General features: G+C 49.1%; 1 protein-coding gene across 6 annotated transcripts in view; it reads left to right on the forward strand.

Annotated features, from left to right (window-relative positions):
• The window catches only part of LOC119174491 (uncharacterized), a 791,579-nt gene that overhangs the window by 737,703 nt on the left and 38,790 nt on the right, over positions 1-15,086 (forward strand). For all 6 annotated transcript variants that reach the window (XM_075895551.1, XM_075895552.1, XM_075895556.1 and 3 more), the window contains one exon: positions 8,282-8,392. In XM_075895551.1, the coding sequence (XP_075751666.1) occupies positions 8,282-8,392 (111 nt within the window). The remainder of the gene's footprint in view (positions 1-8,281; positions 8,393-15,086) is intronic.

The following is a 15,086-nucleotide window of genomic DNA, read 5'->3' on the forward strand; positions in this document are numbered from 1 at the left end:
GGTGCTACATTTTCAGCTGTATAATTCCAGTGCCACGCCTTTGATAATTAGTTCGGTGCAGCACACTGCCATGTGGTGGCCTGAAGGAACCAATTCTATGATGAACCCACCACACCTTGTCTGAGTGTGACCGCCTTGCATAGTATGTATGTTTGTCTCATAGTGTATATTTGTTGATGTAGCACTGTATATATTTCCTCATCTTACTCACTTTGTTATTTATTACGTTCGTGATCAATCTTAGTCCTCTGTTTTTGTGATTCCTGATTGCCCGTCCTGCTTGGACCACGTTTTGTAGTCTGCAGTATGAATAAAATAAATAAATAAATACGCGCTAACAGAATCGTGACGCCACACTGTTTTTTTTTTCAGCGCGTTGCACTTCTTTTCGTTTTGATACATCTTTCTATTGTATTTTGAGAGAGACCTGAAGAAGAGGCAATAATGCGCGTATTTAAAGCGGGATTTTCTCTCTCTGCACATCTTGCTTCATTATTTTCCAGGTCATCATGTGCTATAAGCCTGTGCTGCTTGCGCATCTGCCATCCATCACGCAGATTTAACGACAGTAATCTTTCCTCATCTCCTATCTAATTTCGAATCATTCCTTGTCACAAGTATAGTTATTCGAATGCTTCCTAAAGTATTGCTCGTTCTTCGGCATAACGCGCAATCTCATTACGGATGTTCTTTTTCATTCCTGGCAGCTTTTACAGCGATGCGTGCGTCACGCTTCGATCACCTCAGCGGCGCTGAAATGTGTACTTTTCTTTCGCATTTGCACATATCCGCACGTAAAGGATGCTTGAGTGAATCCGCGGTATGTGCATACGTGTGCCCCGCGTGCTTTCAGACTCCGGGCGGGGTCCATATTTCTCTTCAAGCATGTCACGAGAGCTAGGTGTGAAAGTGACGGATGAAGGCGTCGCTGGCAGCGTCTTTGGCACGCCGAAAGAACCTCTACGGGTGACGTGTACACCAGCTTCGAAAACCTTGACGTCTTTCAAGTCTTCTTGGCGCACGTCGTTTGATGTTTGTGCGTGGAACATTTGGCGTCTTTTTCCTTCGCGGTGCCGGCGAGTCGTTCGCAGATCAAAGACTGTTCGCTATTCGGGCAAAAGGGATTATGAGCGGCTACGCTACTCCCGTAGACATTGCTGTCGCCGTGTGTCTACTGTAGTAAACTGTCGCGCGTATGAGTATACCATTCTGAAACATTTCCACGAAAACACGCACTTATGCGTGGGAACCCTTCTTCTGTGGCGGCTTCTTTCCGGGCGCTTTCCGCCCCTCGTTCCCATTCATATCTTCGTCAAAGTTGGGGGCGGTCAAGGGGTTGGAGCATTTATTTGCAGCGCGGCATGTCCTGGGTTCGTTTCCCAGTGCCGCCGGACACCCAACGCTTCTTGTGAGAGAGGCACGCGAACTGCCGGAAGTTATCGACACCGGCGACTCGTTTTGAGTGGCTTTCCGTTCTATTCTCCCCTTTGCAGCTCCCACCTAGCTGTACCTCGGCGATGCTCTGTCATGCTGCCTTGTGAGTTTCGAATAATAGCGTACTTACTGACCTCAAACCACAGTCGCACTTCAAAACAGCGCAGATAAGCTGTCGACCGTACACTAGAAGAGACTTCCGGCTAACGCGACGACCGAGCTACTTCAGCGCACTCGTCGCAGACGAAAACGGAGCTGGCTTCTAGCTTGCCTACCATGCGTTTCTTCTGTCTCGTCCCATCCGCCGCCACCATATTCAGACGACGGGCCGTTTTTTTATGCACCGTTGCTTACAAGATGCACCTGTCCTCGAGAAACGGCAAGTATAGAGGCTGAATTTCATCACAAGCGCATGCACCTCACTCTACGTTGAATCTCTAATCGCTTCTACGCTCGCGGAGAGTCGCTGGAGACGCGGCGTGCAGCGCGCTTTCCGCATCGGCGAGCTTCACTCCGCGGATTCACTCGCGCGCTCGTCCAATGACGCACGGATATCTCGAGGGAGGCTGTTCCTGGAAGCGATGACCCTGGCTTTTTCCAGGTCGGGACGTGGTTGATGGAGCAAGCTAGCTGCCGCCGCCGCCGCCGCTGTATATGATTATGTACTCACCAGAAGGTGTATAGCTACACAAGATGAATCTTGGCCGCTTTGTACGCAGTCGCATACGGCAGGTTTCACGACCAGCTTGTAGTACATACAGCCTCTGTGGTCACGCTCGCTTCGTCTCGTCGCGCTTTCGCGGACGACGTAACGCCGTATAGGCGTCGGTTGCTTACGTCTCGGTGACTTCTTGCGAGTTTCTTTCGGGCTTACTATATTCGGGAAGACGGGTGGTGTGAACATTGCTGCTCCCAGCGTCTGTTGGTACGAGTAGATGTGTGTTGTGTTGCATTTCTCGCACGGCTCGTAGTTTCTTGCGCAGTTCGAAGTGAGAGAACATTAACATACACAATAAATGAACAAAGAGTATACAACGGCGGTGACGACTCCTGCCGTTCCATTTTCGATCGGAACCGGGAAGTACGGACGAGATGGATTGACGAATGAACGACCTGTTTCACAGAATGGCTGAAGGAGGGGTTATACAATATGAGTGAAACGCAAACACTACAAATACTCGGGAAAAGAGGTTACGGCACATGCACTTCAAAACAACCGAAGGCGAGTTTTCTCAAAAGGTGTAGGCTGTAAAAATCTTGGATAAATTTGTTTGTACCCTAGCGTGGTCAATGGGCATTTTGCCGTCCTATTTTGAAAATTTGCAGTGAAATATCATCGATGTGTGACATTGAAACCTGGTTCGTTTCCCTGAATGAGACTCTTTTTTTTTTCCTCACTTCGTTTAACGCTTACATTTTTACTGAGCCCTTCTTTCGCAACCAACTTCACGTAAGTAATGACCAGTTGTAATGTATATGAGCCATATCTCTCTCTATCTCTTTCTTTCTCTCTGTGTGTGTGTGTGTGTGGCAAAAAAAAAAACGGAGAACGTCACCAAAAGAGAACACGAACACGTTGCATTGCTCAGGGTTCTTGACTTGACTGAACTGTCAATTCATGCGTGTTTACGAAGCCCTGGTGTATATGCATTTATCGACGTTGTGCTTCCTGTTATTGCGTAGCGTGTCTTACTGCGCCAGGTTCTATATCCTGTCCCCATTACCAACATTTTCCTTCACTGCGAACAACTATTTTTGTCATCGAAACCAGCACTTTTGCAGAAACTTTTTTTTTCTGTTATTCGGTAGCGAAGCTCAGCTTCCAGTCTGTGGTTTTCTTGTTTCTTATACGCACTCTGTGTTCTCGTCCTGCGGTTTTTCAACTTCCGTTATAGTTTTGCCGCTATACTTCCGTTTTTTTGTTTGCTTCATCGGACGTAACTTCAGGATGTAGGCCACCTAAGCGATCGCCAGTACGCAGTTTTCCTCCAATACGCGGGTGTATTATATGCGGGGCCCAGTGGCGCTGTCTCAATCGGCTTACGTGTCGCTATTTTCAGATCCATAAATGAGCCCGTAATTGGGCCGCGCTTTCTGGTTGCTTTCCGCTATTGGGTTGTATTATAGCTTCATATTATTAGCGTAATCCTTTTCTAATCTGTAGATGTATGATGGTTTTTACTCGGCCTCCTGCGCAATCGGTTAGATAGGCAGATACGCATATCCTTATACGACACACGGTGCCTGTTTAGGGTACGGGTGCCGTATTTTTTGCTTGTTGCAGCTCTATACGAATTAGTTTTATCCCTGCTGCGTTTAGTTCTGCAGGGAAACGAAACCTCAACAGGAAAATTAATTGAACAGAGCGTCGAACACCGTCACGATGAATTTTGTAGCAGAGGAAACGGTAAATTTGGCCCCTACTTCGTTACAGGGGTGGCGCCAGGATTATTTTACCGAGGGGGCACCCATGATAAGTGAGTTTTTTTTTCGGGGGGGGGGGGGGAGCAGGCAAAAATTTTGGAAAAGCTCCGCCCCCCCCCCCCCGTACCCACCCTATGCGCCGCCCCTGCTTCGTTATCCGCAGGAAAGCATGAACGTTATAAGGTCGGCGTAAAGATTTACGGTAGCGGGTTGAACGAACGCGGGCTCATTTCTCTAATTTTTTTTTTCGCTTTCCACTTGAATGCTTCGTCGCAAGATGCCTCCACCCGATCAGCCCTATGCCAGTGCTGTATCTGATAAGAATATAAGTTAACCATACGTGTTCGCAGGGCTTGTCATTCAGGGGGGGGGGGATTTTTATTTCAGCGACCACCTTACGAACGTCACCCCCCTTACTCCTCCTACCTTTCCTCCCTTCTCGCCACTCTCGACGAGTTCGAATAAAAACAAGCTTTGTCAAACGTGCAGCAAAAATGAAAGCGAAGAAGTGACGTGCTGCTCACTCACAATGACGCTGCATGCGGTCCTCGGTTTCAGGTGACCAATGCGAGAAGTATACCGTAACGCAACATCGTAAGTCCTAAGCCGCCGAAATCGTCACAAAACCCACATTTCCACATCACTGCTGTTGAGTATTCATCCAAGAAAGAAGACAACGAAGCGTGGGCATGAAAGTAAATCTCGTATCGTACAGGGTGGGCTGAACGAACTTTTGCCGGACATAAACGCGTTTCTCATCTGTCTGAGTTATTAAACCCTTCGTCTTGCTCCACTCTACCGGCGAAGTCACCTTTCTTCTACACCCACTCTCTGAACAATCGGGTGGTATACACACTATATACGACACGCCTATGTATGCTAGTTGTGTATATGTGATCCTACAACCAACTATGCAGTGCTTCTTGTGGTCGGTCCGTGCGCAGCGGCATTTAATAGGCTCACTTCACTGACGGGATGAATGCAAGGCCGCTATGGCGCAGATGTTTCCAGAGAGGCCGGTGTCAATCTTCATCCCCCTCGATCAGTCTGCACACATCGCATCCAGCCGCGCATTGTCCGCCTCGCCATCCGCGCGTTCAGGCAGGGAAGAGCTTTGGAAAACATCGCAGCTATAGGTTGCACATTTCTCATTGTTCTAGGCGTATTAGGCAACCGGCAGAGGGAAAGTGATTTTCCTACCGGCGCATATAATAGATCCCCGCTTGACAGGCGTCCTGCTGGTGTGCTGAGCTGAATATTTTGTTTGCATTCTGTTTTTCGACGCGACCGCTTGTACTATTGTCGTGAGCGTGGAGAGATGGTTCTTCGTATGCAAGGCGGAGAAATAACGATACCCGATACGCTTTTGTTCCCACTGGGCTTGCTCCTTTGCAAACACTGTTAAAGGCTGTTTGCACGCGAACCGGTCTTATGTCATTTACAAGTATATGTCCTTGTTGATCGAGATTTCGCAGCAGTAACATTAGTGATAAGTATAGGCATCTGCGTATACATCATTTCACAGAAGTTTCCCGGAGAACCTTCATAATAGCCTCTTGGCTGTGGCAGTCGTGACACACCGAATACGTACTGCCAGGCTAGAGACGTCAGCCAAATTTACTGCCGTGCCGCGTTTCGGAGAGCAGGTGCCACGTCCCTGAAAAGTGTTTTTCGCTGTTGTGAAATGGTCCATTGATAGATAATGCTATGAACAGACAATTGCGCATAAACGCGAAATATTCGAGAAAACAAAATTGCTCGCGGAACTTTGACCGCTACGTCTAACGCGACTTACGTATAAGTTGTCAACCTTGTGTGTTGTGAGTGAAGTGGACTCTATACGGTTCTTGAAAACAGATGCTTTATACGATGCTCTAAGAAGGCCTGGCACGCCAAAATAAAGCCGGAGAGATTGTGATGTGTCGCGTGTCGAAACACACTTAATCCCGCGATGCGTTGGGTGATGAAAAACACTTCCGGAAGAACACTTCCGGACGAACACGCTTGGCCGTATTGTATGACAGCACTGCGGGAAGCTATCAATGAGGAATGAACGCGCCTCATGCGCCGCATCGTCCTGCTACAATGTTACAACTTCTGCGACCGCGTCCATCTTTCCTATCTTCTCCCTACTTCCATATCTGGCTGCCCCTGCGCCTCTATCTCTCTTCCTTCTCCTCTCTCTATCTCTATATATTTAATTCCTCCCTATCCTTTTTGATCTCTCCTTACCCTCATCCCCTGTGCAAAACTGTGGAGGCGCCCTCCATTGAGGGAGAGGCAGTAACGGAACTGCGCTTATTTCTTCCTTTTGCCCTTTCAAAAGTCACTTATAACTTGCTTGTCGGCGCCGCGCGGCGTGATAAAAGGCGTCGTCCTGACAATGATTTTTTTTTTTCAGCGATGTTGGGGGACCGGGTTCGTTTGTCAGAGCGGTATCTTTGCCTAAGAGCGACGCTATTTTGTTTTGTACTCGTCGCCTTCCGTGGCTCTATCTCAAATACAACGTCTATACGGAAAGCATCCCAGAGGCGGTCGTCGCTTCTGTGTCGCGTCTTCATTGTGCATTCTTTCTCAGGGACTTTTAGCGTGCCCCGTGTCTTTCTTTTGCGAGAAGACGCAGAGGAGGAGGACGAAGAGTCAGCGCGTCCGCGGTGTCTGGATGCACGCGTGTCTGGATGGCGTATACGTAGGCGTTTGATAAAAAACGACAAAAAATAAAAGAAGAAAAGAAGTACAAAAATTTCTTGGTGGGCTGTATAGCCACTGGAAAGCAAACTAAACAAAACATGCTCGAGTGAGTACACACATGCGCAGTGTATACACTTCGCTGTGCCGACAACGAACACTGATTGCACAAGATTGTCGTGACTCGACCGCATACGGCGAGCGTGATGGTGGCAGACTTCTTGCGTGGCCGCGGACGTGTAGGCGCAGTACAGTCGGCGACATGAATTTGTGCGCGTTGTCAGCCCCGGCTGACGCAAATACGAGGCCGCGCGGAGTTCCTCTTTCTCTCTCTCTCTCTGATGCCTCCATACGCCGACAGGAAGGACGGCGTGACGATTCGTGCTCGTACGCCCGGCCGCGCGCTCCAGTGTGCTCGTACGCGTTTCTTCGTGCTCGCGTGCAATTTTCACGTCTGTTTGAGATGGTCGTGTGACGTATAGAGCCGAGACGAGCGAATTAACGGACGGCATCTCGTGGACTGGATCGTCGCGTTTTCTTTTTCTCTCTAAATCGTTCAGTCGTGACTGTCGATCGCTCCAGCCATTCCTGCTGCATACGTTGGCATTGCCTCGAAGACCGCGACCTTGCAGGCGCTGTCAGCGTTCGCCGCGTGCAGTCGGTTCGGGATTCTCGTGCAAATATTTGAATACCTTAACGGTGGTTCCCCGCAGTGCAAGCACCCCTCGCTGATCCCCACGGCGTCATGCGACCGGAATAATGGCGATACAATTCGCAAGCGTAATTTGCCTCTAGGGTTCCTACGTAGGCTGGTTGATTCGCGGACATCACGACACAGTAGCGCACATCATTGACACGATGTGTCCTGTGTGTTTCACTTCCCCCGTCTTTTGCGATGTTGTGCAGTTGTTACCTGTCACAGTTCTGCGTATTGTAAATAGACGATGGATTAGTTGGAACGCTTCCGTGCTGCTTCATTTAAAGTCGTGGTCTCAAAGATGTCCGTGACAAGCGGATAAGGAGAGACAAATTACTGCCGGAGTGGTAATTCTGGACGTTGTTGCATGTACCGCCGTATATATATTATCGGATCCACCGTCATGCTAGTTGTGATTGACTCGTGGAGTCGCTACTTGTTCTATGAATAGCTTGAAGCTCGAGATGTAAACTGAATGTGACTGCAATGAAGAATTTGAACGTTCAGAATGTAGCACGCTGAAAAGTGAAGTCGATTGGTCCATGTTCGACCACGCGGTTCTAATTTTGGGACGATACACAGTTATTGTCATCATCCTGACCGCGTCCACTGCAAGCAAAGCTCCTTTCATTGTTTCACCAATCAACCTGGCAGTGTGACATAAGGATAGTTTCACTGTCATTCCTATTTTCATTTCGCCATTGGGCATTAAGTGGGACGCGACTCTTAACACCTCCCCGCGCTGCCGCTTTAAGCTGATACCGACAGCCCGGCACGGGAGCTAGGCAGAAAATGAAGAACATCAAAATGAAATCTATCGCGACAAAGTACGTCTCTGGACGAAGTACATCCCTGGACGTATCATCGAGACAGTAACTGTGTCCGCGGTGGGTGATCCGGTGTCTGTATCCCGATCCGACCGACATTCTTCGAAGCGGTGCATATAAGTGACGTGTATAGTACCTTATTCGTGCGTGCTCACGTTTCACGGCAGTCGTTCCGCGCATTCTAATTGGCTGCCTCTTCTTGTTCTCGCAGTTGGAGCGTCTGCTGCAGTATGAGCAGTACCTGTCGCAGCTGGCCTCAGCTACGCCCAAGCACCACCCAGACTACAACGACCTCACCAAGGCGGCGCAGAAGGCAAAAAGCGTGAGTACTCTTCTTCTTTAATTGCTAAGGCACTCTGTTGTTGATAGTTAGTTGTCAAGTGAAAATACGCAATAAATATAGCCTGTATGGCGGCCCCCTTTCTGTAGAATGTAGAGCAGGCAGAAACGGCACCGAGAAACTCATTGTTTAATACTTCAACAAAAAGGATTTTCAAGGGCAACTTCATTTGCTTCTTTGCCGCGAAACATTCACCCTCGTCGAGGGTCTCTGTAAGCCTTCGAGTGAAAACTTGCGCTATGGAGCGTTGCCATAGGTCATGCGTGACTCTGTGAAATTTGTGTTTGCTTCAGCATTCGCCATGTCACGATGCACTGGCGGTGAACTACGCACCTTGCCTCAAAGACAGAGAGAGAAGACAGCAATGTATGATATGCAGTGAGGTCAACAGGCTGCCCAGTTTTCTACCCTACAACTTACTGGAATGAGGGGGCAAAAATATTGAAAGCGCGCGCTCTTTCTTTTATAATCTCAGAAAATGAGCCCTGCCTGACCACACGTACGTGCTGCAGCGCTTCAACGCGTGGCTGTTAGCAACAGTATGTAAAAACGTTGGCTGTTAGACACGGCACCGGGCCCTCTCCCTAGTGAGAAAGAGGGTGCGCGCTTACGCGAAGCTTCCTTTCCTCTCTCTCCCTCTCCATAGGGAGAGGGTGCGGCGCCGCGTCATGAATCAACGCGCTGGCATGCTGCAACGCGTACTTGTGGTCAGGCCCTGCACTTACGCGCGTTGCGTACGGGTTACAAAGCGTCAGCATGGGGCGTGTATTCTCGGCCCTCTCCCTATGAGCAGCTACATGAATCTGCGTGCCCTCTCTCTTTCCACTGGGAAAGGGCACGGCGCCTAGCCGCGCGCTGGCGCGTCGACGCGTATGTGTAGTTGCGGCTTTAGAAGCACTTGCGTCCTGATGCAGCGACAAAGAAAGCGAACGAAAGGAACGAGAACGTCGTGACAGAGCTTCAAGCCATAGTCCCTAAGGAAGGTGCGATGGGTGCGAACGAACAAAACAACCTTGCCATTCAACCGTAGCCGGTTTTCGCGAAAGCAATAACGTTTCGCGCGAACTTGGTACTTTATTTTTTTTTTCTTATTCACGTTATACTGTTTTTCGCACCAACACTTCGCGGTTTTACAGGAGGCATACGTACGCGTGTGTCTGTCAGAGGATGTGCTCTTCTTCTTCTTCTCGCCCGCTCACTGTTATTAGCGCATTTCTCTCGTGGACGCCTCTAACAACAGCGGCAGCGTCTGCAGAACAAGGCATCCTCATGCGTCCCGAAACAAGCGCGAGGAAAGACGGAGGTGGAAGAGTGGTGGGCCCGTTCTCAAAACCGCTCATTTACGAATCTCGCGGCTCGAAAAACACCCTCGTGCGTCGTTGTGTTATTAGGCTCTCGATGCTGAAGCCGCCGTTGCGGAGCTCTTCTTGCTTGAGCTCAGCTCCAGTGTAAAACGAATTACGCGTTGACCCGCAATTAGTGGATACTGCCGAGATACCAATCTCCCCTCGCTTATTCTCTCCCTCCTTTCTCTGGTATGCGTACTGCGACCCCGTAATTGCCGAAAAGCCTTAGGAGTTCACTGCGCTTTTGAATTTGGGCATCGTCGTTTCGAATGCCTTTCTCAAATGTTTTTTTTTTTTTGAGAAAGGCAAACTGCTTTCATGTCAGCCCCCCACTCACGTACCACTGCCTCAACGGAACCACTGTGAAGGCGCATACATATGAATGCGCATTGTCTATAGTATCGGCTAGAAAACGTTAGAAAATGATCACTGTGGTGTGAAAAGGCATGATGATGCGTCGCAGCTTATCCTCCCCTCTTTCCTTCCCTCGTTCGTTCTCTGGGTACGCGTGTATCTTCTGCCTTTTTTTTATGGCAGCCTCATGTGGCAGTCTAAGACTCAAAGCACGTTCCATATTCATATATTATGGTAAGTTCATTGCCCTATCTATTATCAGGTATGTCAAATTCGCTAGAGATTACATAGATAGCTTGCACTGGCTTTGGCGCGAAGTTCCACCGAGATGACGGCCTTGATGACGTAAAGGCAGCATAATTGCATCGCGCTTAGTGTGTTTCACTATGATAAACGCTGAGGGTAGAATTTCATTGACTTTTGTGCGGCAATAACGAAAGCACCTGCAAGTGTTGCAATGATATCATAAACACACGACGTGGTTGACGAACGTGTTCCATGTGGTGCATCAACATGGCGGTTTCAGTAACGTCAGTGCAAGCCATCTGTTGATGCACTTGTTTGTTGCATTTCGCTCGAGTGTTAAAGAAGCTAATGACGCTCGGTATCTATTGAAATCATTTAGCCCGCACAGAAAGACGAACAAAGATGAGTTTACGATGAACTAAGTAAACTGTGACACTTCATTGAGACGCAGTCAAGCCAGGCTGAGCATCTGAACGAATCAGGCCAATTCCAACCAAGAAAAGATTGATTTATTTGATTAATCAATTGATTGATCTATATGTGGCGTTTAACGTCCCAAAACCACCATACGATTATAAGAGACGCCGTAGTGGAGAGCTCCGGAAATTTCGACCACCTAAGGTTCTTTAACGGGCACCCAAATTTGAGCACATGGGCCTACAGCATTTCCGCCTCCATCGAAAATGCAGCCGCTGCAGCCGGGATTCCATCCCGTGGCCTGCAGGTTAGCATCCGAGTAGCGCTACTAGACCACCGCGCCGGGGAAAATCCTGAAAATGAAGGACTAAAAATTCTGAATAAACCAGTGGTTCGGGCCAATGTCCAGTGTACCAAGCACTGGACGCGTCCGTACACTAGACTTGTACGGTCTCGCGCTACCTTCTTTTTTTTCGCTAGGTTTCATCGACTTGTTATCTTTTAAAAACGCTTGACCCACCAAGGCTTGCGGATGCTACGGAACGAGTTTCTGACTGGCCCAAAAGGGGTTTCAATGGGTTTATAACGTTCATTCACCAACTTAGACGAGACGGGACCATTAATCTCGCCGGCGCATTCAGTAGGGATGTACCTTCGTACAGCCATTAGCTCGAGCACGCGTCGGAAGCTAATGATCGCGGCATGCATGCATGGATCCGTTACAGGCTTGCACAAAGTGCTGCTATTACGGGGTGCGCGCCCTTCGTATATGCCGAGTGACGACGCGTGCACACGCTTAGTTACTGTTTTCTTTTTATCCGCTGCTAGAGCTCCGTACTTTCCTAGTTCCTGAAAGAACGCCCTATTGCTCCGAAACGTTGCTTCCTTCTCGCCCTTGCCAGTATTGGGCCTTCCGTTTGTACGCGTACAAATTACGCGACAAATTACCGCTTCTATAACTTTTGATAAGCCACCCTAAGCGATCTCCCGCGTCAAACCGCTTGGGCGCGGCTTAGAATAAAAAAAAAGAAAAAAAAGGAGAAGGAAGCAAAAATTTCCGGAGTGGTGCTGCACTATGCGCGAGCACTTGTTACTACTGCGTCGATGCTGTAGGTTAATGGCTGCACGTGTGTGTTCGTGTATGCTTGAGTCTGTGCCGAGGAGGGGCAGGTTCGGGACTTCCCCTTGGTAGATTGCAACAAGATGGCGGAAGAGCTGTGGTGGTGAACGTGTACCAAGGGGGGGGGGGGGCATGTTGACGTGGGTTGCTCGCGTTCGGTTTTAAAGCCACACTCTAGATAGCGAACCTACATGACGGCTGCCTCTATTTTTTTATAATTATTTGTTTGTTGTTGCTGTCTGGTGGCTGTTTCTTTTTCTTGCACCCAAGCTACAATTTACCTGTCAGCGCCAATCATGGCCGCCGTGGGCGCGCAAGGCGTCTCTCCTTTCCACGGGACCGAACGCGCACCTGGCTTCCGATAGCTCTTGCGCGGACGTCAGACTCATGTCCCAGATGAGCCTGAGAGAGCGCGATCGAGAAAGAGAGAGGAAGGTTGGGGTGAGGGAAGGAAATGGAGCGTTAAACGGTACACCGGTGCTTCCGAGAAGGCGACCCATTATTTGCCGAACAAGTGTCGAGAGATCTGGGTGGTGCTTCTCAGGATCGGTCAGCCGAGGCTCACGAAACCAGGTGCTTCGTGTGCGCTGGCTCAATCTGCGTCATGTGGAGGAAGCTGATTGGAGTTGGCAAGAAAAGAACATGGAACGATAGCACAAAAGCTTTAGGTTACAAAAGCACTTTGACTTGGGCGAGTAGGTACATAATTGGAAAGGCTTCAGCGCAATTTAGACGAAGACAAATGGAGACACACAGAACACAGACGAGCGGTGACTTACAACTGAGTTTATTTGCACTTGAACATGCCTTTTTATACGCCAAAACCTGCCTGTCTTACCTATACACAGAAGAGCAAGACGAAAACGATATAAACGGTACTCAAGATCTTTAAGCAAAAAAAAAGATACAAATGCTTACAGTGGGGTCAAATATCAAAGATAATGCACACTTGTATCGCACATGGCAAACTGAACTTCTAAATCAATACGGCACATGATTTATACGATAAAAATGGCACCTTCAAAATAAAAGCTAAGAGCATGGCGTGGAATGTTTAACGCGTGTTTAACTTCGCTACTGCGATTTCTGTGTTTAGTTCTTCGTTGTATAGGTTATGCTATTTAGCAGAACTTATTGTTTCTGTGCACTTGTAAATGATTAACAATGTCTGGTATTCTACGTCCAAAATCCAGGATGTCATTATGAGAGATTGACGCCGCGGAGGAGGGTTCCGGAAATTTCGACCATCTGGGGGTATTCTTTAACGTGCACTGGCGTCGCACAGTTACACGGGTCTCTACAATTTCACTTCCATCGAAATGCGACAGCCGCGACCTGGAACGAACCAGCGACTTTCAGGTCCTGTTAAGGGCGGTGATAACGGTAATAATCTACATTTACAGAGGGTCCTTCGGCACCGCCGCTTTTGTTTGGTGGGTGCGCTCGACTTCTGATCAGAAGGTCGTGGGATCGAATCCCAGCAGCGGTGGCGGCATTTAGAGAGAGGCGAAATGCAACAGGCCCTTGTGCTCAGATTTATGGCCACCTAAAAAAAAAAAAAACACCAGGTGGTCGAGATTTGCACAGGCCTCCAAGTCGGCTTTTGTCACTGCCACATCGTGGTGTTGTGACGTAATACACCAACAATCATTCATCCTCGGTAGTATTTGATATCTAACAACTATCAGAAAAGTACGAGCCTGCGCTGTAAATATTCTTTTTTTTTTTTCGAGAGCGGGGCGATGACATTATCCACACGACAACAACTGGAATGGTCGTGGGGTGATCGCCTGACCACATTCAACGATATTAAAGAACATTACTTACTAAACAGACGCAAATACCGACCACCACACAACAAAATTGGACAAAAGATTGATTGATTTGTGGGGTTTAACGTCCCAAAACCACCATATGATTGAGAGACGCCGTAGTGGAGGGCTCCGGAAATTTCGACCACCTGGGGATCTTTAACGTGCACCCAAATCTGAGCACCCGGGCCTACAACATTTCCGCCTCCATCGGAAATGCAGCCACCGTAGCCGGGATTTGAACCCGTGACCTGCGGGTCAGCAGCCGAGTACCTTAGCCACTAGACCACCGTGGCGGGGCGTGGACAAAAGACAAGCCGTAACTTTGAGGTTATTACAAACAAATACGTACCCCATCCCGGTGATCCTACGCCTGTGTTATCCTCATCTATACCCGACGGACGCGTGTAAAGCGTGCGAGGAAAGGGCCACACTGCGGCACGTGCATTGGGAGTCACGGTGCCGGAAAAGTTAACGTCACAGCCGCCACTCCCTTCGCGACGCATGTTAGGCAGGGACGAACTCCGAGGCCAATAGCTGCTGCTACCACCGCGCGAGGGCAGAAGCCGGCCTCCGCCGCGACTGCGGTCACTGTTGCCGATCAGCGGGAGGCGGCACTCACCGGCAACGAGCTGGCCGACCAGCTTTGGGCCGTTCGGCAAGCTGAAGATGCCGCCCGGGTCCAAGAACTTGGAGCGGTCACCTGGGGAACCGCCATCATAATCGACGGAGAGTGGGAATGGACAGGGGTTAATCCCCTCGCCCGGTGAAAACTGCCGGACTTTAAGTAACGTTTATTCATTCGTTATATATGAACGTGTTCCATTCACACGCGCATGCCAAGGTGCGTTTCTGCATGAATATGCGAGACAGAAAGAAAAAAATCGAACGAAAAGTTGTAGCTCCGGAAGGCAGTTGATAAGGAAACGGCAGGTGGTACGCGCATGCGTGTAACGTTTATAACGTTTACGTTTGGGCGTACATCGCTTAATTCCTGCTCACGAGCAACGCGCGCTCGCTCGACGTCCGTTGCCTCGGACACGTTGCGGTATCGTGCGCCACCGCATACGCAACTTTCGGCTTCCCATGGTTTCCATTGTGGTGGGGCGCTCATGTTCCCCACGGCGTAAGGTGGTGGTCGCTTGGAAGCAAGCCCACCGGACAGTGCCGTTTTAAACTTGCATGCCGGGGAAGTGCCGAAAAGTGATCCCCGTCTTTCTTGGGGTTACGAAGAGTGCATACGAGGTCACGCAGCTTGTTTGCATCAATGAACTGTCCTTTCGTTTCGATAGATATTTGTCCCAATTACAGGAAATCGGATTCGCTAATAACGATTATTTCAAACGGAACTGTGTGTATATATCTTTCTGTATTTACTGTGA

Source organism: Rhipicephalus microplus, chromosome 5, assembly GCF_043290135.1.
Source record: "Rhipicephalus microplus isolate Deutch F79 chromosome 5, USDA_Rmic, whole genome shotgun sequence".
NCBI classification, from domain to species: Eukaryota; Metazoa; Arthropoda; class Arachnida; order Ixodida; family Ixodidae; genus Rhipicephalus; species Rhipicephalus microplus.